At 35.6% G+C, this 21,844-nt stretch overlaps 1 protein-coding gene and 1 pseudogene across 6 annotated transcripts; one reads left to right on the top strand and one right to left on the bottom strand.

Moving 5' to 3' along the window:
• The first annotated feature begins 61 nt into the window (after window positions 1–61).
• Window positions 62–10,283, top strand: LOC115968226 (phosphatase IMPL1, chloroplastic). 5 transcript variants are annotated; one of them, XM_031087547.1, is made up of 11 exons: window positions 62–492; window positions 1,673–1,740; window positions 2,351–2,484; window positions 4,001–4,089; window positions 5,731–5,788; window positions 5,883–5,935; window positions 6,379–6,477; window positions 6,592–6,705; window positions 8,165–8,266; window positions 9,310–9,468; window positions 10,007–10,283. In XM_031087547.1, exons 1-10 carry the CDS (start codon window positions 187–189, stop codon window positions 9,406–9,408), a joined length of 1,122 nt encoding a protein of 373 aa, XP_030943407.1. In that variant the 5' UTR covers window positions 62–186; the 3' UTR covers window positions 9,409–9,468; window positions 10,007–10,283. The 5 variants fall into 5 exon arrangements, with proteins under 5 accessions (XP_030943407.1, XP_030943408.1, XP_030943409.1 ...); XM_031087548.1 differs by lacking the exon at window positions 10,007–10,283 and adding an exon at window positions 9,549–9,813; XM_031087549.1 differs by lacking the exon at window positions 10,007–10,283 and adding an exon at window positions 9,571–9,813.
• A 576-nt stretch (window positions 10,284–10,859) lies between these two features.
• On the bottom strand, window positions 10,860–12,566 carry LOC115966503 (annotated as a pseudogene). The gene is made up of 3 exons (XR_004086387.1): window positions 12,195–12,566; window positions 11,643–11,758; window positions 10,860–11,411 (listed from the first exon to the last, which is right to left on the bottom strand). The product of XR_004086387.1 is annotated as a protein PHLOEM PROTEIN 2-LIKE A1-like (transcript).
• Window positions 12,567–21,844: the final 9,278 nt, after the last annotated feature.

A 21,844-nucleotide genomic window follows, 5' to 3' on the forward strand; every position in this document is an offset into this window, starting at 1 on the left:
AAATAAAAATAAACCAAAGTAGAAAAACAACGTGTGTCATGTGTGTTACAGAGGATACTTCAGTCAGTCATCTTCATCTCATACCGTTTTACAGACTATATAGAGTTTGAGTTTGTGGCATAATAAAGCAGAGCACCCAAAAGCTTGGAACTTGGAATTCAATTTCCATTCAAGTTCAAATTCAAAATGGTCAGGTCCATGGTCTTCTCCACTACCATTCCTCTCAGGTTTTCTCCAATACCCAGATCAGTTCCACCTCAATTTCAACCAAACCAGCGTCTTCCATTGGATTTCACCAACAAAATCCAACATGGGTTTGGTGGGATTCCATTTTTGAGGGCCAAACCCACAAGAAAACTGTGCACTAAGGCTGCGTTATCTGAAATTCCCAACCAGAAACAGTACCCAAAGATTGGTGCCCAATCAACTGGACCAATTCCACCTAGCCAGCTCATTCAAGTGGTGGAGACTGCTGCTAAGACTGGTGCAGAGGTTTAATCACTTCCTCTTAATTTGTGCTCCCATTCTTTTGTTATAAGAATTACCCAGATGGTATTTTAATTTTTCTCCCCCTTCCCCGGTTTAAAATGCAGATTGTTTTATTTTATTTTAATCTTAATTTATTGGAAAAGTGTGCTGTTAATGATCTTTGAATTTATCCATGTCTCATCTAGTTGATTTGGCCATTTGGGGCATGATGTTTAGTATTTATCTCATTGTGAATACTAGTTTCAATAGAGATTTATTTGGGTTAGGTGATGGAAGATTTTTATTTATTTATTTATTTTTATAGAACTTAGCTTCAGTCTGAGAAGCTTACAGCTTACAAAGATTGGTTTTATTCTCAGTTACCATTTGCGGTAGAGTGGTCTTGTCTTTCTGTAAAAAGGTCCATATACATATATTAGTAATCTATATATTTCCTAGCCCTATCTAAGTTGGTTATTAGTAGCTGAGAGAAGAATGTTGAGATAGATAAGTGGAAATAGAAGGAAACAAAGGATTTGAAATTAGAAAATTCGCTTAGGAGTGGCACAAGGGAGAGTTGCTTGAGAAAATTTGGTCATGTTCAGAGAAATGAACAATTAGTGCGACAATGAGAAAGAGTGAGTTAATTCAAGTTGAGAGAACAGAAAAAGGTAGAGGAAGACAAATAATAGCATTAATAGAAGTATTAAAAAAAATGTCAATTAGAGAAATAACAAAGAGTATTACTTCGGATAGAATAGAAAGGTGAAAAGGAATTCATGTGGCCGACTTTGACTAGTCTGTTGAGGATCTGTAGCTGACCCCATAATTTTGGGACTAGGGCTTGGTTGTTGTTGTGTGCTAGTCCTTACTAATTTTAACAGATCTGAAAACTAAAGTTTATAATTATAGATTCTTCAGGCACATAACCTAAAAAAAAAAAATGAAGAATGCTAGAGGAAAATTGATTACAAATGGCTATGGAGAATTGATTTTAGATGAAGAAGTATGACTGACTTTGTAGAAGAATGTCTAGAGGAAAACGTCCATCCTGTGTAGTAGCTCCAAATGTTGTGGTATTTTACTAGATTAATAGTTGTTTCAGTTTATTATAGGGTGATAAGAAATATGTGGCCTATAACTCGTCAATTATCTCCCTGCAGTTAATAAGATTGCTCACGCCTGTCTTTTCATTTCTTTCCAGGTTGTGATGGAAGCTGTTAATAAGCCTCGAAATATTACATATAAAGGACTTACTGACTTGGTGACTGAGTAAGGACCTTTTTTGTAACTTATCTTTTTGTAATTTTCTTGCAATTGGTCTATGTTTTTATGTTTCAGATAACTTCTTGTTATATGATTATATAATCTTAAAAATTTTATTCTTTGCATGAAAACACAGAAAGATTTTTTTTGAGTCTGTTAAATGTCAATGAAAATACAAAGAACTTGATTGCTTACCATCAGTTTTCTTGATATATTTAAGAGAAAATAATTCTTGCTGTGGTAAGATACAAGTATTTGTCCTTACCTTGAGTTTTCTTTTTCACAAATATGTGCACAGCCTTTCAAGGTAGAGAAATGTTTTCAAGAAAAATTCCCTCTGTCAATCTCCTTTGCCTTCTCTTTCCCTTTCTCCCTCCCTCTCTATGATACATAAATGTTCATTGATAAGTTAAAGATGTCAGTTTTTAATGTTCCATATATGTTATTTGAGATATCAGAAGTTTTTGACCATTCTGACTTAATGCTCTATATATAAATACTTACATTGATTTATTGTTTTAATATTTTGGAATTATATCTTCTCTGTTTTCCATTACATAATAAAGAATTAGTTTTGGCAAACAAAATTTCACATGATTACAAAATTTACTTGCAGGACAGATAAAATGAGTGAGGCTGCTATTTTAGAAGTCGTTAAAAAGAATTTTGACGATCACCTCATTCTTGGGGAGGAGGGAGGAATTATAGGAGATACTTCATCTGATTACCTTTGGTGCATTGATCCTTTAGGTTTGTCTTTTTTTATACATTTTTCTTGGGAATAATAGTTACATGATACTAAGATTTGTTTTTGGAAAATGTAGGAGTGGCTCCTATAAAGGAAATGATGATAGATAGGCATAAAATGGTTTGGTCTCAAGCTAGGGGTTTTACAAATAGAGATTCTATGCTGGTGTTTTGAGTCTTTGTCTTTTTTGTATGTAATTCTTTTGTATTTTTTTTTGTAATTATTTAGTCTACTTTGTGCCTTTTGCATAGGAAGCAATCTCTTTTTAATAAAATCATTCTTATAAAAAAAATGGAGACAGATTAATGCACCATAAGAAAGAATAATTAAATTTAAGTAGAGGGAGTGAAAAGAGGTAAAGGGGCGTAACATAACATAGGCAGAATTGTTTAAGAGCACATGTTAAATAGGGAGTATAATTTTAGAATTGCAGAAAAGAATATATGTAGTTGATTGTAAAAGTTGCGGATCAAATTACAATTTAATTGGGTCAAGGCTAAAGTGAGTTAAGTTAATTTTTATAGACCAGTTATAAACTGTAATTTGATCAGCAACTTTTTAGGTTAAAATAAAATAAACTTAGCTGGATTTAGTACCATATATTGGAACGTGTTATTTTGTAGATATTGATGGATCAGTTTCTTCTGAAACTAGGTAGATAAGAAAGATTAGGATGGATATAGCAATCTCTTGCTTATGCAGAACAACGAGCTTGATATTAAAGCTGATGTAGTGGAAATTTTTTCGAAGAAATTTACAGGAAAAACAAAACAGAAAATAAAATAAACCTAGGAATTAGTTACAAGCCATTCAAAAAATTCCAACTAAACCCAAATTCATCATAAACTTGTCTTCATAAGTTCATACAAGTACAATAGCATGCTTATATAGATTATTAAGACTAAACCCTAATCCTAATTGATCTAGGTCAAGCCAAATTATTGAATTACAAAAATATCCTTGACTCGAAAAAAATTAAATAAAGAACTTATAACTTAATTTGACCAACAGTAAAAAAGAAAAAGAAAAAGAAAATAAAATTGACTTCTAAAATTAAACAAAACAAAATTAAAATGACATTGTCTTCTCACTCCTTGCATCACTTGCCTACCCTGAAGCTCAAATTCTGCATTTGATCCAGTTACAATAATAGAGGGCAGTGGGAACTCCAATGATGTGAAACTATGGCGATAATTAATATACCTTGGAACTTAATGACATAAAATAGGAGCACTAAAGTACAGAATTTTATGAAACATATGTAAATGAAAGCAAAATTAGGCTTTTATTTGAATTGTCGTGGTAGATAGGAGTTACATCTTGGAATGACTTATCTACAGGACAGATTCTGTCTTTATAGACTCTGTCAGATGTACTCCACCTATACATATGTATTACTTAGAGTCTTACATGTGCTTGACCTTTAATTTTCTTTATATGTTCAGTTACCATTTACAGAAGTAAGTTGCTTTCACTGTATAGGTTAGCTGATGTCTTATATGAGTTATATCCTTATAGATGGAACAACGAACTTTGCACATGGTTATCCTAGCTTTGCGGTTTCTGTTGGAGTTTTGTTTCGAGGGAATCCTGCTGCAGCTGCTGTGGTATTGATCACATAATTTAAATTGTTTTTGATTTGTTATTTGCATGACTTCATATCAGGTTATTGGCTGCAAATTCATTAACGATTATCTCTGTTTGTTGATGCTATTATCAAAAAATGTTTATTCCCCAAGGTTTGCAATATCAAGTGAAATTGATAAGTAATAAATGATAATATGATCCAGTACATGATCCTAGACTTTTTCTAGTGATATTTCACTGGCCTAAAGGAAATCTATGGTAGAATTTGTTGGGGAATTTTGAGAAGTTAGGGATGAAGATGCATAGAAGCCTATGTCCGTTGTATTGCCAGAGTTGGGGGATTTTTGCATTTATGTCTCTGTTCCTCATATCCCAAGATCCATGTTTTAGGCAGCTGATGAAACACATACAAATGACTTGTATATGATCCCAACAAGCTTCAACTTTACATAATGTAGACTATAAATATGAAAAATGCCAACGGTAAAAGTCTTCTGGAGTTCTCGATAATTCTCCCATCAAGAAAATTAAGGATAACAGTCAACTTGATAGCTGGGGAATGGGAACATGGAGATTGACAATGTATTACTCATTCCTTTTTCTTCTTTTATAAGAATAATATATTTAAAATACATTGATAATTGGGGATGGGGAGATTTGAACCCTGTATCTCTCGTTGGAAATACCAAGAAATGCCAACTAGTTAAGCTACAAGGCTCTTTGCAATTTATTAGAATGCAATAAAGTGTCAAAGTTTTATGTTTTAGGAGTTTCTCTAAAGTACATTCAAGGTCAAAGTTGAAAGCGTTGTTATCAAGACTGATGTTGTTTGATTGGTTCCAAGCATGGGGTTTAACTATCAGGACCGCCATTGCTTATTTCTTTGAGTCATTGTACCTCTGCATATAATCTTTTGTAATTTTTTAGACTCCTTTATTTTCATTCCCATGTGCATGAGTAGTCTTCTCCTCGATAAAATATTTATTTACTTATACAAAAAAAAAAAAAAAACTGTAACTGGTGTAAGAACAAGTGGAGGCATCGCAAGTGAGTTTTCAATAGATTAATTCAAGATGAAGTCCCTTGGTATCTCTCGGGCAATCATAATACAGTCAAACACTAAACTTGCCATTACTAGCAGGTCTTCATCTCATACGACTAGGTCCGCCAACAAAATTAATATGAAAGTATAGCAGTTCCATGAGAGAATTTAGCCCCTCTATCTCCCAGTCCTGAAAATTATGAATAAATCTGAGATTGCAATGATGGAGATGATCATTATTTTAACGATGAACAATGACCAAATTACAAGCAAAGCAAATTTCTTGTGTTTCATATTATGGCATCTACTGTAGCCACTCAATGGTGGACTAGTTTAATAAAAATAAAGATTGCATGAGAAATAGTATGCATCCATACTAGTGAATGTATTTTCATGAGAAATTGAATCATAATTATGAACCACCAGCAGATGAGGAGCAAGGTTTAATCATGAAAGGACCTTCTGTTTTGAAACTCTTCATTAGCGTAGGATTTACAGGAGGGGGAAAAAAGAGAGGCAATAGTATTAAGCCTTTATTATTTGTAGATGACAAGCTGTAATATACTTTTTGCTTAATTATTGAAATGAAAGGGAAGGTTAATGTGGGTATTAATTTCAGGTAGAGTTTGTTGGGGGCCCTATGTGTTGGAACACCCGCATATTTTCTGCAACTGCTGGTAAGAAATTCTGACTAATTCTACCGTTTGCTTCTTTTTATTCTCTAAGTTGGTTATATATCAGTGGTTGGAAAATTGATCTGCATTATGATAGGTGGGGGAGCATTCTGCAATGGCCAAAAAATTCATGTCAGTGAAACTAATCTGGTGAGTGATCATTTATTAATGGATACTAATAAAAAAAAATTATTAATGGATATCTGTAGTACCATATCTATATGATATTTTTTTATTTAAGTAGATGGCTATAGCCACATACTTTCTGATTTGTGTGATACTGGTGTGACACATGATTAAGGTGATGCATTGAACGGTTATTGTCAGTATTATGTCATCCATTTTCTGATGATATCTGGGATCAAGAGACTTGCTGAGGCATGGGCCTTACATACCTTGACAATTTTTCCCCTTTTAGCAGTGCTCCTATGCCATTTGCCTCTAAAAATTTCATTATGTTGCTTCTGATCTTCTAATGAGATATTCATGACAGAATTTGTTTGACTTTATGTGGTAAAATTGATTAGTACTGACAAAACACTTAATGATTTTCTTAAGGGTAGTTATGCTCACTTTTGTCCACTTGTTTTAAGGTGGAGCGATCCCTTCTGGTGACTGGGTTCGGGTATGAACATGATGATCCATGGGCTACCAACCTGGATTTATTTAAACATTTCACTGATGTCAGCCGGGTACCAGCTTTTATTTATTTATTAATTTAAAATTTATAATCTTTTGGCCAAGTGATTTGATTCATGCCTTTGTCTCCTCTCTGTGTGTTTCATTTCGCTGAATTTTATGTTTAGGGTGTAAGGAGGCTCGGGGCCGCTGCAGTTGACATGTGCCATGTAGCTTTGGGGATTGCAGAAGCATATTGGGAGTATCGTCTAAAGCCATGGGATATGGCTGCTGGTGCTTTGGTAGTGTATATTTTTCACTATTGGTTTTGATAGATATGCATGATTTACTTTTACTATAAAATTGGTGAAATAACAAATAATATCCTTTTCCTTTTTTTTGTTGGTGATTTAACCATAGACAATGAAATCTTTATTTCAACTTCATTATTTCCCCTCTATGACATCAACTGATCTTGAGCTATAATTTATACAAGCTTATACTCCTAATATTACTGGGCTTTAAATATTCTTTAGAAATTATACCAGTTGTACCATATTCTTTGTGTGAGCGTGTGCACTCTGTTCACACAAATGGGTGGCTTGAAACGTGATTATCTATTAAAGGATTAAACACTAACTCTCAGCATATAGGCCTAATATAGTAAGGTATTGATCTGTACCAGTTGATAATTCTGTTACACGGACTTCGCACTAAGCCATAGAGTTGTCGTGTTGATTGACAATGTGACAGACATGGGTACGTGAAAAACTAGGGGCATTGTTGTGAGCTTTTTGTTTACAGTTGAAATCCTTATTTAGAAATCTATTTTTTCTTGGATAAATGCTACGTGATGCTTCTCTTTTTCTAATAATAATCACATAAAACATCCCAGAGTTTGACATTGGTTTCAAATTAAACTTTGAAATTTCAATTGCATTAATCTCAACCTGATGGTTTTAATTGCAATTTGAATACCCTAAGTCTCCTTGAACTAAAAATAACAAAAACCCAATTCAACTATACTTATTTCCTATTTGAACACCTTTCACATGAATCTCGGACTGTATTTTGGCACCAAAAAAAGACTACAAAATGACTTAAAAACTCAAACAGAAAAATACATTTTATTGAAGATCTATCATTTCATGATTATTATTTTGGGGGGGGGGGGGTGTGGGGCACTATGTTTGAGTACTACTATATGATCCAATGACAAGAGATACAATTCCCCGTTTCAACATGCAAACAGGGCATTGGGCATGGCAGCTTGCCAAAATGTGGACACAAATCCGATTATGTTTGTGCAATTTTGGAAATTGACCATATTATAGATGCATGCAGAAGTACCTTTAGAGAGTAAAGAAAGGATTTGAAGTGCTGCACTTGTACTTCTGCACAGTTTTAATATATATAGATGTATACCTATGAAAGTGTTTGAATAGATATTAGGGTGATCATGACTGCGTTGTCAACATGTGCTTGACATACCATCATCGGGTTGAAGATTCTTCAAAATGGACTGGATGTTCTAGATCAATTCAAACAGGATTTGTCCAACAGTTGTTTTATAATTATGTCAAACTTTTAAAGATATCCTTCTAGAGAAGATGCCCCTAGTGGCAACTGAGATCATTTAGATGCTTCATTGGGATTTTCATTCAAGTCTTCTCCAAGGGTATTATTTCTTTGAAGGAATCAAATTGTTCCAAAATCATCTTTTGCTTATTTAGTGAATTTGTTTCATGCCTTTTATTGCAGATAGTTGAAGAAGCTGGTGGCACAGTTACTCGCATGGATGGTGGAAAGTTCTGTGTGTTTGATAGATCTATTTTAGTATCCAATGGTGCACTGCATGAAAAGGTTAGTAATTGCTGCTTCCCCCCCTCCACAATCATCTTGCTAATATCAACATCACTTTGTACATTATCTCAGTGCTGACATGGAATATATCTTAGTGATGCAATTCCGTACATGACTTATAAAATGATTTAAGAAGGGAAATCGAAGAGCTAGTTCAAGTTATTAAATCAGTAAGAGCAACCTAACTCAATCCTGAAATGAAAAGGAGAGAAAAAGCCGCAAACATTTGCTAATTTTGGCCTAGCAAAGACACGATTACAACCATCAATTAAGATCTAATCTGATGATTTTAAATCTGTCTTGCAGTGGTCACATGACTAATTAAAAAGTCATGATTTATTTGTGGCCAGATCTAAATTGACTTGTAACCTGGAAACTTAATAATGACAACATAGAACCAAATCCATTGCTGTATCCTTGTTTCAAGAAATTGTCCCTTACTTGATTTGATTAACAACTTGGGTTAAATGCAACTAACACCCTAGCAACTATTTGAACACTCTCACTATTTAAGTGCTAAATTGTTGGAAAAGGCTCTTCATTTGTGTTAGTTCAATATAGAGTTTTTGGAGAGAAAGTTAAATGTGTATTTTTGACGGCAGCGAACTCATGATAGTATAGGTGATGTTTTATTCTTGTGATCTTCACACATATGGGAGCAAACTGCTAGGACAATTACCTGTTCAGGTTTATTTGATTTTATTGATAACATGAATTTCAGATGTTAAATCTGTAGGGGTCCCCCACAAGTGTTCCTTTGTATGACTCCGATGTACTTGGGTTGCTCTGCTTTTATGCTCTTTTAAAAAAATTCATTTTACTCGTTAAAAAAAAACTGTATTTTCATATTCTGAGGGGATTCAATGTGAAGAATCTAAGACTATTTTTCAATTGGGTATCTAGTATTGCATATCATAATTGACTTGCAACTTCTTGGGAAATAAAATAACTTTAAATGGAAGGGAAGAAAGTGCTAGAGTATTTCACTTGGGTCTGCCTAGTTTTCTTAAATTGCTTAGATTTTTTAATCTTCTGAAATGCAGCTTTTGGAAAGAATTGGACCTGCAACAGAGAAATTGAAGAGCAAAGGAATTGATTTCTCATTGTGGTACAAGCCTGAAAGTTTGCATGCAGATCTTTGAGATGGCCAGATTTCTGTTTACTTATTGCGTACTCTGCTAAAAAAAATTGCTGCAGCTCAGGTGCTTTCTCCTTTCTGTCGTACTCAGAATTGTTATTTTTATATTCTCGCAATTATGTGGTTTCATTTTTTTTTTCTTAGTCAATATCTACTGGCTTACTAGCTCACAGATCACGATACAAAAGACTTCTCTTGCTACAGGCAGACAGATGGACATGGGTTAAGGATTTGTTCTTTCTTAATCAAATATTTCTATTGTAAACAACAATTTAAGGGATGACTAGTCCCTTATGGTTTTAACAATTAGTTTTTTTGTATGTCACTGTTAACCCATTTTTCTATTATTTGTTCAAACAGTGTATACTGTACATGATACCTTCTTATTAATCTATTTAATCATTGACAAGTGATTTGAGTTACTAAATAACAAGGAGAAAAAAAACCACATTAGGGATTCAAATGTTTGTGTCCTTGCGGCGTAGCTGGGTTGCTTTCAGTACTTTTAATGATATTTTCACTTATCAATTTTCCTAGATTTAATCAATTAAACTATTAAAAGAGAAATAAAAAGGAATTCAATTTCCCTGATCTTGATATAGAGCCATGGATCTGCAAGCAATCCACAAAAACTTTTTGTTGAATTTTCAAGGACACAGAGGAAAGGATGAAAATGAGACTATGATGCTGTTGACTGTGAAGATTCCATGAAGATGCTGATGATGGAGGAAACAATTACGTTTAGTCTGTCACTTTTTATTGACCTTGTATTACTTAATGGTATTATGAATCAGCGGTAAGCATGTATTAGTAACTATTAGACTTTTGTACCTATCATAATGAGCTTGCTTGTGACTGTATGTATATTATTTTCCCTCATCTATATATGATTAGCATTCTTTTAGCATGATGTTCTGTTTTCTTTGATACTTAAAACATGTTTCCATGATTGCTTGCATATATGGTTCTTGCGCAATACTTCTGCAAATGAAATTTTACATAGAAATACAAGGATTGTTAATTTATTGTCCTAGTGATAATATTCGTTATGGTACTACTAGTGGATCACTGGATTGTGCTGCAGTATGATCATGAAACTCCATATTACTTAGTTGAGTTGAGCTGAATATGAAACTCCATTTTGCTTGCCACTCCTCTTCCCATCTAGATATGGGACTCATATTATTTCTTCCATGTAGAATTTAATCTTTTGAAAACACAGAAGTAAACTCATTTGATCGCAATTTTTGGTCCATTACCAAGTTTACATGTAAATGAAGTTGGTACTTCAAAGTGGTAGAACTTTTTGGATTCTGAAGTCCTCACTTCTAAACAATGGGGTAGGGCGGCTGACAATTAATATCTTTTATGGGAAAGGAAGTTTTGAAATAGTTTGCATCGTCTATGCTGACCAATTGAGGAATAAAAGTGCAATGAGGATAGCAGGATGTTAAGTTTGAGTATTATACTGAAAGGTGAAGCATTTCTTCCATTAATATCTTTTGGGTTATTCATTACATATTGTAACCTTGCTTCTTGCCTTCACTTTTATTTTTTGTTTTAGCTAATTTCCTGCTTTCACATTGATATCCAGAGAACAGTATCTCCCAACACATATGTTGTTGACTATTCTAGAACCTAATACTTGGGCCGAATGGCAACACCTTTGATGACAAGCCCCCTCTTCCATTTCCCACCTTCACATTCATAAATTGAGAATTCTATCTCTCCAGTATTTTCTGGTGATGTTAGAAACTCACCTACGGGGATCTCTATCCATTCCCCTCTTGGCTTTTTCATCAAATTTTCTTTGTGTTCTTGCTTGTTTCCATCTGGTAGTGTAAGTCTGAAATTCACTGGAACTTCCCATCCATAAGATGGATCTTTCAACATTATCTCAAATGCTACTTCATATAAGGTTCCTGGTGAGAGCTTCTTTGTCTCAAACTTTCCACCACTTCTAGCCAACACACATTTAATAGTTCGGCGACGTCAACCGACACATCACTGCAGTGAAATACATTTATGAGTAATTCTATCTCGTACATCTATATTTAGAACAAAGGTTGCCTTCTAGAGTTTAAGTTAAACATTGCAGTGAAAAGATCTACATCATCACTTCTAGCAGTTTAATGCATTTTTGGCTTGGATATGACTTAATATATATTCTGTTCCAGCCAAAAATGTTTTTAGGGAATAAAAGAAATATGACAAGGATTAGAGATTAATACCAGGTACCTCGTTTCTTTAAGAGATGGCCAGTGCCAGTAACGGGTGTCTGCAGCCCAAGTAATTGACAGATTCCTTGCATACAAGAAGAAGACGTTGTTGGATTTCTTGTCAACCCAATACTTCTGCAACAATAACAATAAAAATGAGGAAGATGATAAACCTCTACTGCCAAAAGTATCTTATACAACAGATGTATGTAACGCTCCTCTTGCACGCATATGGAATCCGCGTGCTTGACTGCTACATGTATGTTAGAGGGGTGCTGCGTACTAGTCATATAAGATATCAATTCACCAATAAATAAATAAATAAGAAAAGAAAAAAAAAAACATAACAATCAAAACCAAGAAGTTGATTATGGTTTGCGTTTCACCCATTTATCTTGATTGAAGATTTGATGAAGTTTTCTTGAATTGAAATAAGACCAAAGCACTCTATCCAAAACTCGCAAAACGAGATTTAGTTTTGTACACTAAGTATAACTTTTTAAATAACTTTTCAATCAATTAGAAAACGTTCCATTAAATCTTCTTATGCTGTGATAAATATTGGACTTGCCTTTGTATTTTGGTTTAAGAGTACTCCAGCATAGGGCTGTTCATTCAGCCTCTCCTTGGAGGAGTTGTCAACTGGTGAGCCTGCATCTTTCAGTATGGCTTCACAGTTATGTGCAAGTGCAAGTGGTGCTGCTCCAAATTTATCCACTGCCTTGGCTTTGTTGGCAGCTGCATCTTTCAATATGGCTATGAAGTTTTGTGCAATTGCAAGTGGTGCTGCTCCAATATTCTCCACTGCCTTGTCTTTGTTGGCAGTGGCACTATGACTAGGCTGTGTTTCTGTTGATTTCTCCTTCACTTCGACTTCTCTGAACTTGTCTTGTTTAATTTGCTCTGAATTTGGAGCCTCATCTCGTGATGGTGCTATACCCATCTCTTCGTGGTCACATTCTTGCATGCAAAATACTCCTTATATATATATATCATGTATGGGTCAAATTAGTAATCTGAGTTGGCTACAATTAACATCTTTTATATATTTTTATTAAGGTTAAAATTCAGTTTAGTCTCTTTGACTTTTACTTCAATTGTCAAATTATTCTTTAAAATTTGATTTTAGCTAGTTTTTAATAGAGGATCCGAATAAGTACTTTTAAAAGGAGAATATGTCAGAATAAAAGCAACAATCCACTTGTTAAACGCCTAGTCTCCCTTTATTTTTGCATGTGACTATGGGAGTGTGTATTTTTAAGGAGTATTTTGTGCACACTACCTGTGTGCATGAATTTTTTTTTGAGAAACACCTGTGTGCATGAATTATTATCCCATTTCCTAACAAAATTGTATTACTTATCCCCTGAAGAACAAATAGATGTAAATTCATTACTTATATTAGAAAAAAAAAATACAAGACTTTAATAACATATAATTTAATTAAAAATATACCAATTTTATGCTAAGAATGTGACATAATTGTTAATGAAGAATCACCCCTTTCTACTCAAACCTTTCCTCCCAAAGCATCACTTAAGTGGACCGAATTAGACTGAAATAAACTGTAATAGGCCAAAATAGACGAAAATAGACTGGATGGACAATAAATGCAATAATTCAGTTTTTAAATATTATTATATATAGACATGGATGAACTTCAAAATAACATAAAAATAAAATAGAACAAAGATTCTATATTCCATTTCTAAAAAGAGTTTTATTCTAGACAAGCATCGTGTATATATATATATATATATATATATATATATATTCCTTACGAATTGTTAAGATGAAAGAGTGGTGTTCAAAGGAGGTGATGAGCATCTTGAGTTACTTTGCACAAGAGGAAGATAAGATGCTTTTGTCTATTCTAGAATTTAGACGGTCAATTTTTTTTTTTTTTTGAGAAAAATCCCCTCTAGGGTAGAGATCTTATTATTGCAGCCGTAATAAATCGAGTTGATACACCTCAAAAACGTCTGGTGGAACAGACTCCATCTAAACCAAAAAAGGAACATTGGCAGCTCGTCTAGCAAGCTTGTGAGCCACACAATTTCCTTCTCTATTAATATGTTGAACTGAAATATAAGAGAGACAAGAAAATAATCTTTTGATATCTAGCAACACATGACCCATAACCGAATGATCCATGTGCCCTCCATTAATAGAGGTAATAGTGTTTGCAGAATCTCCTTCCACTATCACTTTGTCAAAAACGAGTTCCTTAGCAAAAACCAAAGCCCGGCGAGTTGCTAGCACTTCCACCATCTCCACCGAAGCAGGTAGTGGAATTTGTTGTGAGAGAGCAGCCATAACTAATCCTTGTTCATTCCGGATTATAATGCCGATGCCAGCTAGTCCAACCTGTGAGAAAACCGCTCCGTCGAAATTCGCCTTGACACAGGTTTCAGGTGGTGGTCTCCAACGTACTGCATGAGCTGTCCGTGGTATCTTGGCATGTGTAGGACGTAGCTGTTGAAATTCCTGAAGAGCATCAAAAGCCGAGGTCGGAATCTGTCCCAGTGGAAGTGCCGTTTCACCCAGCCGGACCTTATTGCGCCTCATCCAAATTGCAGAGACTGTCATTGCAAAAAGCTCGAAAGAAGTTTTTACAAGTGAAGCTCTATCAATCACTTCGAGAAAGGATGCGCAATGTGTCGTGGTTGCCTGCAGTTGATCAAATTGGACTTTCCGTGTGTCAATCAGTTTCGGACAAGACCAGATCGCATGCAGAGTATCCTCTGTGTCAAGCTTGCATTCCTGGCATAGCGCATCGTCGAGGACCTTCCTTTTGACAAGGTTAGCCCGAGTTGGTAAAGAATTATTCCCAGCACGCCACAGAAGGGTCTTAACTCGGTTTGGAACTCGGAGACGCCAAATAGCCTTCCACACCGTCGTAGTGTCCTCTGCATCTGAGCTGCTAACTGCCTTTGTTTCAGCTTGGTCCAAACAGAGCCGGTACCCAGACCTGACCGAGAAGACCCTGTCCCAGTTATGGGGCCAATATGGAGTGTCCTCCCTATTGAAAAGACTAAGGGGAATGGCCTTAATGATTGCAGCTTCCTTAGGTACAAAAAACCTATCAGTCTCATCCTCCTTCCAGCACATACTCTCGTGATTTATTAAACTATAAACCCTTGCATTAGCTTGACCATCTATTACAGGGGATAAAATAATGCCTTGTCGAGACCCAGGTACCCAAGCATCACCGTAAATGCGAACTTTAGAACCATTCCCGATCCTCCACTTCAACCCTCTCCTAATGATTTCTCTTCCCTTCAAAATGCTTCTCCAAGCAAAGGATCCTCTAGGGTGAATGGTGTGAGACGGCTCCCCATTAATCAAAATGGTATAAGTGACAGTAGTGATACATTCCATCATAAGATCAACCCATTTTCTGTGAAAACCCATTTTTTCCAATAGACCATTCACAAAGGACCATTCAACTCGATTATAAGCCTTGCTCATGTCAAGTTTAAGAGCCATAAAACCTGTATTACCATTCTGATGATTTTTCATGTAATGTAAGGTTTCGAAAGCCATGAGTATATTGTCAGTAATTACCCTGCCAGCTTGGAGAGCACTCTCGTTCTCGAAAACAATAAGTGGTAACAAAGGTTTTAAACGATTTGTTAACACCTTTGAAATCAACTTGTAAATAACATTACAAAGACTTATGGGTCGAAATTCAGATATTTTTTCAGGGTTCTTCACTTTGGGAATAAGAGTAACATAAGTGAAGTTAAACTCCTTAGGAATATGACATGAATTCAAACAATCCAAAACAGCTTTGGAAACATCATTTTAATTGTGGACCACTAAACTTGCTTCTGATACCATTGGGCAGAAGTGAGTCGGCAGAACGAATCATAGTATAATTTTTGAGTATGTTGTTATTCGATTCTCTCTCTCTCTCTCTCTCTCTATCTCTATCTCTCTATGTATTTTTTTATTTTCCAATTTTTTTACAATAAAAAATCAGTTAATGCTATTGAACCATAAGACTATTGGCAACAATTCAGGTCCTTAATATAGTTTTGACTTATTTAAATATTACTTTTAGAAATTTACTGTTGAAATAACAGATTGTGTACATGAAATCTCTCTATTCTGTCCAACTCATCTATTATCTATTATATTATATATTATTGATATTATAAAAATTGGATCCCTCAAACCGAAAGATCCACACAATGATGGCATATATCCGTTTCTTTTTTTACGAATTCATTAAAACTAAAGAACAAGGTTCAGCTCAGGACCATGCCTGATCGAATACAATCCAGATAAGTCAAAATCCAAACTATTTCTAATGTCCACAGGCGGACAAGAAAGAGATAAAAAAAACCTAATATCCTGCTCAGCACCCATCCTAGCAAGAGCGTCTGCACAGCGATTTGCTTGGCGATAAATGTGCTTAATTTGGACCTGATCGAGACTGGAAATGAGCTGCCTGCAGTCATCCAAAATGGAAGATACAATATTATTCTCATAATTAGCATTGTGAAAAATATCAACAATCACCTTAGCATTGAGGGAATTTGCAGGCTAACGCAGTAGGGAGGAAGAATATAATAAGTTAACGCATGTTTGTAAGGATTTTGGAAACTAGCGTCTCGAGTTTTTAAAACTCGAGATCGATGATGAAACTCCCTCGAGTTCTACTGCTGCCGTGTACCAATTTAGCCACATAGATCTCGAGTCTATAAGACTCGAGCTCTAAAAACCAAAACTGAGTCTTACAAACTCGATTTTTTTCTGACTTGAAGAAAAACAGAAACATGAAGAACGCAGCAAGAACAGACGAAGAACAAAGCAAGAACAGAGACGAAGAACATAGCAAGAACGCTGGAGCTCCGATTGGACGCGATCTGGTGCTGGTGGATGATCTAATCTTCAGTGACTGGGTGGACGGTGGACGATCTGATCTTCAGCGATTCTTCTCCATGTTTTCTTCTTCTGTTTTTTCTTTTTCTCCGTGGATCTGTTCTTGTACAAGTACCCATTGGAACTCGAGTCTCTAAGACTAGAGTTCCACGTGGAATTTACCACCACATGCAAATCAAGACTTAAAAACTTGAGTTTTATATTGAAACTTGAGTTTTAGACACTCGAGATGCTAGTTTTCAACATTGTTTTGAAACGTGACAACTAACTAAATTTTTTAATATTTATTGTTATTTAGAAAAAAAAATTCCTTTAGCATCTAATTCAACTATAAGATCAGAAATATTTAAGTTGCTGCAAAGGGTAAGCCCATCCCTCAGCCCCCATAACTCTACCTCAAAGCTGCTGGTGATCTTGATCCTCCTAGAAAACCCAGCCACCAAGTTGCCGCTCTCATCCCATACAACACCTCCACAACCTGCTACACCTGGATTGCCCAATGAAGCCCCATTCGTGTTCAGTTTTGTCCAGCCTCTTGGTGGCTTCTCCCATCGCACCAACTTGGTTGCACTGCCACTAGGAATTTTAGAAGAGGAATAGCAATACATGAACTCCATGGTTTGGTTGGTTATCTCAGCAGCCAATCTTGGATTTTGTGGTTTCCCATTGAAGACAGAATTGTACCTACTCTTCCAGATATGCCAGAGAGCAAAGGAAAACAACAACTTCCAAGGAGGGTGCCCATCAATGACACTCTTGCTCAACTTCCCATTTAAGCTCAACCAATCCTGCAAATCTGACCGCCAAAAGCCATGATTAGTATCCTGCACTCCTAGTTGTCTCCAAATTAGCTGAACCTGAGGACAGTCCCTTAAAGCATGGAGTATAGTTTCTGCATCCCCTTTGCATATAGAACACTGATTATCATTGCCCTCTGCATCCCCTTTGCATATAGAACACTGATTATCATTGCCCACTCCTCGCCCTACAAGGCAGTCCTTCACTCCAATGCTATTATGGGCACACTTCCACAGAAAAAAACTTGATACGAGATAGCGTCGCTAACTTCCATATCCAATTTGTGGTGAAGGGCAGATTGGTGTCATCTCCCATTGCAATCCCATAAGCACTCTTTAAGTCAAAAATGCCCCTAGGATTTTCCACCCATGCTAATCTGTCACTGCCTCTACCTTGAGGAGAAACTGGAATAGCTTGAAAGCATTAATTTGCAATCCAATGGAAACTCAAAAGGTAGCTTGTTCCAATCCCACCCCGAGTCTTGTATCACATCCTTAATTTCTAGCATGGATGCTTCTTGTTTAGTCCAATTCCCATACCAAAAATTGATCTTGCTGTCCTTACCAACCGTCCACCTACTACCCTTCATAAAAACCTCCCTTCCTTTTTTGATAGCTGTCCAAATCCGAGAGCTTGGAAGTTTATCAGCATTACTGGAGTTGCACCTTCTGCTAGTACAATATTTTGCACCATAGAGCATTTTTTTGTGTGTACAATCTCCCGTTCAATTTAGCAAGAAGGGCAATGTTCCTCCCCTTGGCTGTTTGCAGGCCAAGATCACCTCTATCTTTCGGTTTGGTCACTTTATGCCACCTCTATCTTTGCAATTTATTAGAATGCATTAAAGTGTCAAAGTTTTATGTTTTAGGAAATACAGGAGTTTCTCTAAAGTATATTCAGGGTCATAGTTGAAAGCATTGATATCAAGATCGTTGTTGTTTGATTGGTTCCGAGCATGGGTTTAACTATCAGGACCTCCATTGCTGATTTCTTTGAGTCATTGTTTTTTAGACTCCTTTATGTTCATTCCCACGTGCATGAGTAGTCTTCTCCTCAATAAAATATTTATTTACTTATACCAAAAAAAAAAAAAAAATACTGTAACTGGTATAAGAACAAGTGGAGGCATCACAAGTGAGTTTTCAATAGATTAATTCAAGATGAAGTCCCTTGGTATCTCTCGGGCAATCTAATATACAATCAAACACTAAACTTGCCATTACTAGCAGGTCTTCATCTCATGTGACTAGGTTGGCCAACAAAATTAATATGAAAGTATAGCAGTTCCATGAGAGAATTTAGCCCCTCTATCTCCCAGTCCTGAAAATTATTAATAAATCTGAGATTGCGATGATGGAGATGATCATCATTTTAACGATGAACAATGACCAAATTACAAGCAAAGCAAATTTCTCGTGTTTCATATTATGCCATCTACTGCAGCCACTCAATGGTGGACTAGTTTAATAAAAATAAAGATTGCATGAGAAATAGTATGCATCCATACTAGTGAATGTATTTTCATGAGAAATTGAATCATAATTATAAACCACCAGCAGATGAGGAGCGAGGTTTAATCATGAAAGGACCTTCTGTTTTCAAACTCTTCATTAGCGTAGGATTTACAGGAGGGGGAAAAAAGAGAGGCAATAGTATTTAAGCCTTTATTATTTGTAGATGACAAGCTGTAATATACTTTTTGCTTAATTATTGAAATGAAAGGGTAGGTTAATGTGGGTATTAATTTCAGGTAGAGTTTGTTGGGGGCCCTATGTGTTGGAACACCTGCATATTTTCTGCAACTGCTGGTAAGAAATTCTGACTAATTCTACCGTTTACTTCTTTTTATTCTCTTAAGTTGGTTATATATCAGTGGTTGGAAAATTGATCTGCATTATGATAGGTGGGGGAGCATTCTGCAATGGCCCAAAAAATTCATGTCAGTGAAACTAATCTGGTGAGTGATCATTTATTAATGGATACTAATAAAAAAAATTATTAATGGATATCTGTCGCACCATATCTATATGTAATTTTTTATTATTTAAGTAGATGGCTATAGCCACATGCTCTCTGATTTGTGTGATACTGGTGTGACACATGATTAAGGACTGAGCTATAATTTATACAAGCTTATACTCCTAATATTATTGGGCTTTAAATATTCTTTAGAAATTATACCAGTTGTACCATATTTTTTTGTGTGCACGTGTGCGCTCTGTTCACACAAATGGGTGGCTTGAAACGTGATTATCTATTAAAGGATTAAACACTAACTCTCAGCATATAGGCCTAATATAGTAAGGTATTGATCTGTACCAGTTGATAATTCTGTTACGTGGACTTCGCACTTAGCCATAGAGTTGTCATGTTGATTGACAATGTGACAGACATGGGTACGTGAAACACTAGGGGCATTGTTGTGAGCTTTTTGTTTACAGTTGAAATCCTTATTTTGAAATCTATTTTTTTATTGGATAAATGCTACGTGATGCTTCTCTTTTTCTAATTACAATCACATAAAACATCCCCTAGAGTTTGACATTGGTTTCAAATTAAACTTTGAACTTTCAATTGCATTAATCTCAAGCTGATGGTTTTAATTGCAATTTGAATACCCTGTAAGTCTTCTTGAACTAAAAATAACAAAAACCCTATTCAACTATACTTATTACCTATCTGAACACCTTTCACATGAATCCCAGACTGTATTTTAGCACCAAAAAAGACTACAAAATGACTTAAAAACTCAAACAGAGAAATACATTTTATTGAAGATCTATCGTTTCGTGATTATTTTTTTTTGGGGGTGGGCCACCATGTTTGAGTACTACTGTATGATCCATTGACAAGAGATACAATTCCCCGTTTCAACATGCAAACAGGGCATTTGGCATGGCGGCTTGCCAAAATGTAGACAAATCCGATTATGTATGTGCAATTTTGGAAATTGACCATATTATAGATGCATGCAGAAGTACCTTAGAGAGTAAAGAAAGGATTTGAAGTGCTGCACTTGTACTTCTGCACAGTTTTAATATATATAGATGTATACCTATGAAAGTGTTTGAATAGATATTATGGTGATCATGACTGCGTTGTCAACATGTGCTTGACATACCATCATTGGGTTGAAGATTCTTCAAAATGGACAGGATGTTTTAGATCAATTCAAACAGAATTTGTCCAACAGTTGTTTTATAATTATGTCAAACTTTTAAAGATATCCTTCTAGAGAAGATGCCCCTAGTAGCAACTGAGATAATTTAGATGCTTCATTGGATTTTCATTCTAAGTCTTCTCCAAAGGTATTATTTCTTTGAAGGAATCAAATTGTTCCAAATTCATCTTTTGCTTATTTAGTGAATTTGTTTCATGCCTTTTATTGCAGATAGTTGAAGAAGCTGGTGGCATAGTTACTCGCATGGATGGTGGAAAGTTCTGTGTGTTTGATAGATCTATTTTAGTATCCAATGGTGCACTGCATTAAAAGGATAGTTATTGCTGCTTTCCCCCCCCCCCCCCCCCCCAACAATCATCTTGCTAATTGTTAAAATTGCAGGGCATACTGCAGGGCAGAGTAGCACGAGACAAGCTACAAGTGTGATGGGTAGTACAGTTGTTGCTGAGGTGAAGAGCACTAACCAAGCCACAAGGGTTGTAGGGAGTGCAGCACTAGCTGATAGGCAGTGCAGAGATCAAGACACACAGCGTGCATCAGCATCTGACTAGAGTAGCACTGAAGTCTTGGAAGTCATTGAAGCAGTTCCACATCATGTATTCTTCATTCAAGAGTGCTGAGGATTTGGGTCCCAAGATTCTAGGAAGCAGTTAATCACAATTGACACGTGTATAATTCTAGAAGTTTCAATAACTGACTTTGGCGCCATATTTGGAAGTTAGTTATGTTCACTGTATATATAAACAGAGCACTGTGTATTTTATTTTTAATTCATTCACTTCGTGTAATCATTTTGATCAATGAAATTCTCCCAATTCTATTTAGATTTCTCTCAGATTTTTTCATGGTATCAAAGCAGCTAGCACGGTTTACACTGATTTCCTAGCTTTTAGTTTGGTTCCAGAAGATTTTCTTTCGTTCCAAACAGAAATTTTCTCAAGAAAATTTCCTTGTTTTTTTTTTTTTTTCTTTTTCTGAGAAATCGTTCTAGAATTTCTTTCTATTTCTTCTTTTCATTGAAGTTTTTTTTTTGTTGTTCAAGCTTTGAAGATCATTCATGGCTTCTGTTGAAGGAAGTGATCACTCTGATCCAACACACTCAATCCACGCGACCAGTCTCAAGTTCCAATACACAGACCAATTCACCCAATCCTTTTCTGCTAAGTGCAAGTGAGAATCCAGGTAATATCTTAGTCACTCAACCATTGTTGGGAATGAAGAACTATCAATCTTGGTCTAGGGCTATGGTTCTAGCACTCACTGCCAAGAAGAAGATAGGCTTCGTAAATGGAAAGATTGAGAAACTTGAAGTTGATTCTCCATTGTATGAAGATTAGGAAAGCTGTAACACA

The sequence above is a fragment of the Quercus lobata genome, chromosome 11 (assembly GCF_001633185.2).
Source record: "Quercus lobata isolate SW786 chromosome 11, ValleyOak3.0 Primary Assembly, whole genome shotgun sequence".
NCBI lineage: Eukaryota > Viridiplantae > Streptophyta > Magnoliopsida > Fagales > Fagaceae > Quercus > Quercus lobata.

What these genes read in the sequence shown, in the direction of transcription:
- LOC115968226 (XM_031087547.1), top strand. Translation starts at nt 187, where the DNA reads ATGGTCAGGTCCATGGTCTTCTCCACTACCATTCCTCTCAGGTTTTCT. An exon ending in ATGTCAGTGAAACTAATCTG is followed by an intron (nt 5,936 to 6,378) that starts GTGAGTGATCAT and finishes ACTTGTTTTAAG; the next exon opens with GTGGAGCGATCCCTTCTGGT. An exon ending in ATTTCACTGATGTCAGCCGG is followed by an intron (nt 6,478 to 6,591) that starts GTACCAGCTTTT and finishes TTTTATGTTTAG; the next exon opens with GGTGTAAGGAGGCTCGGGGC.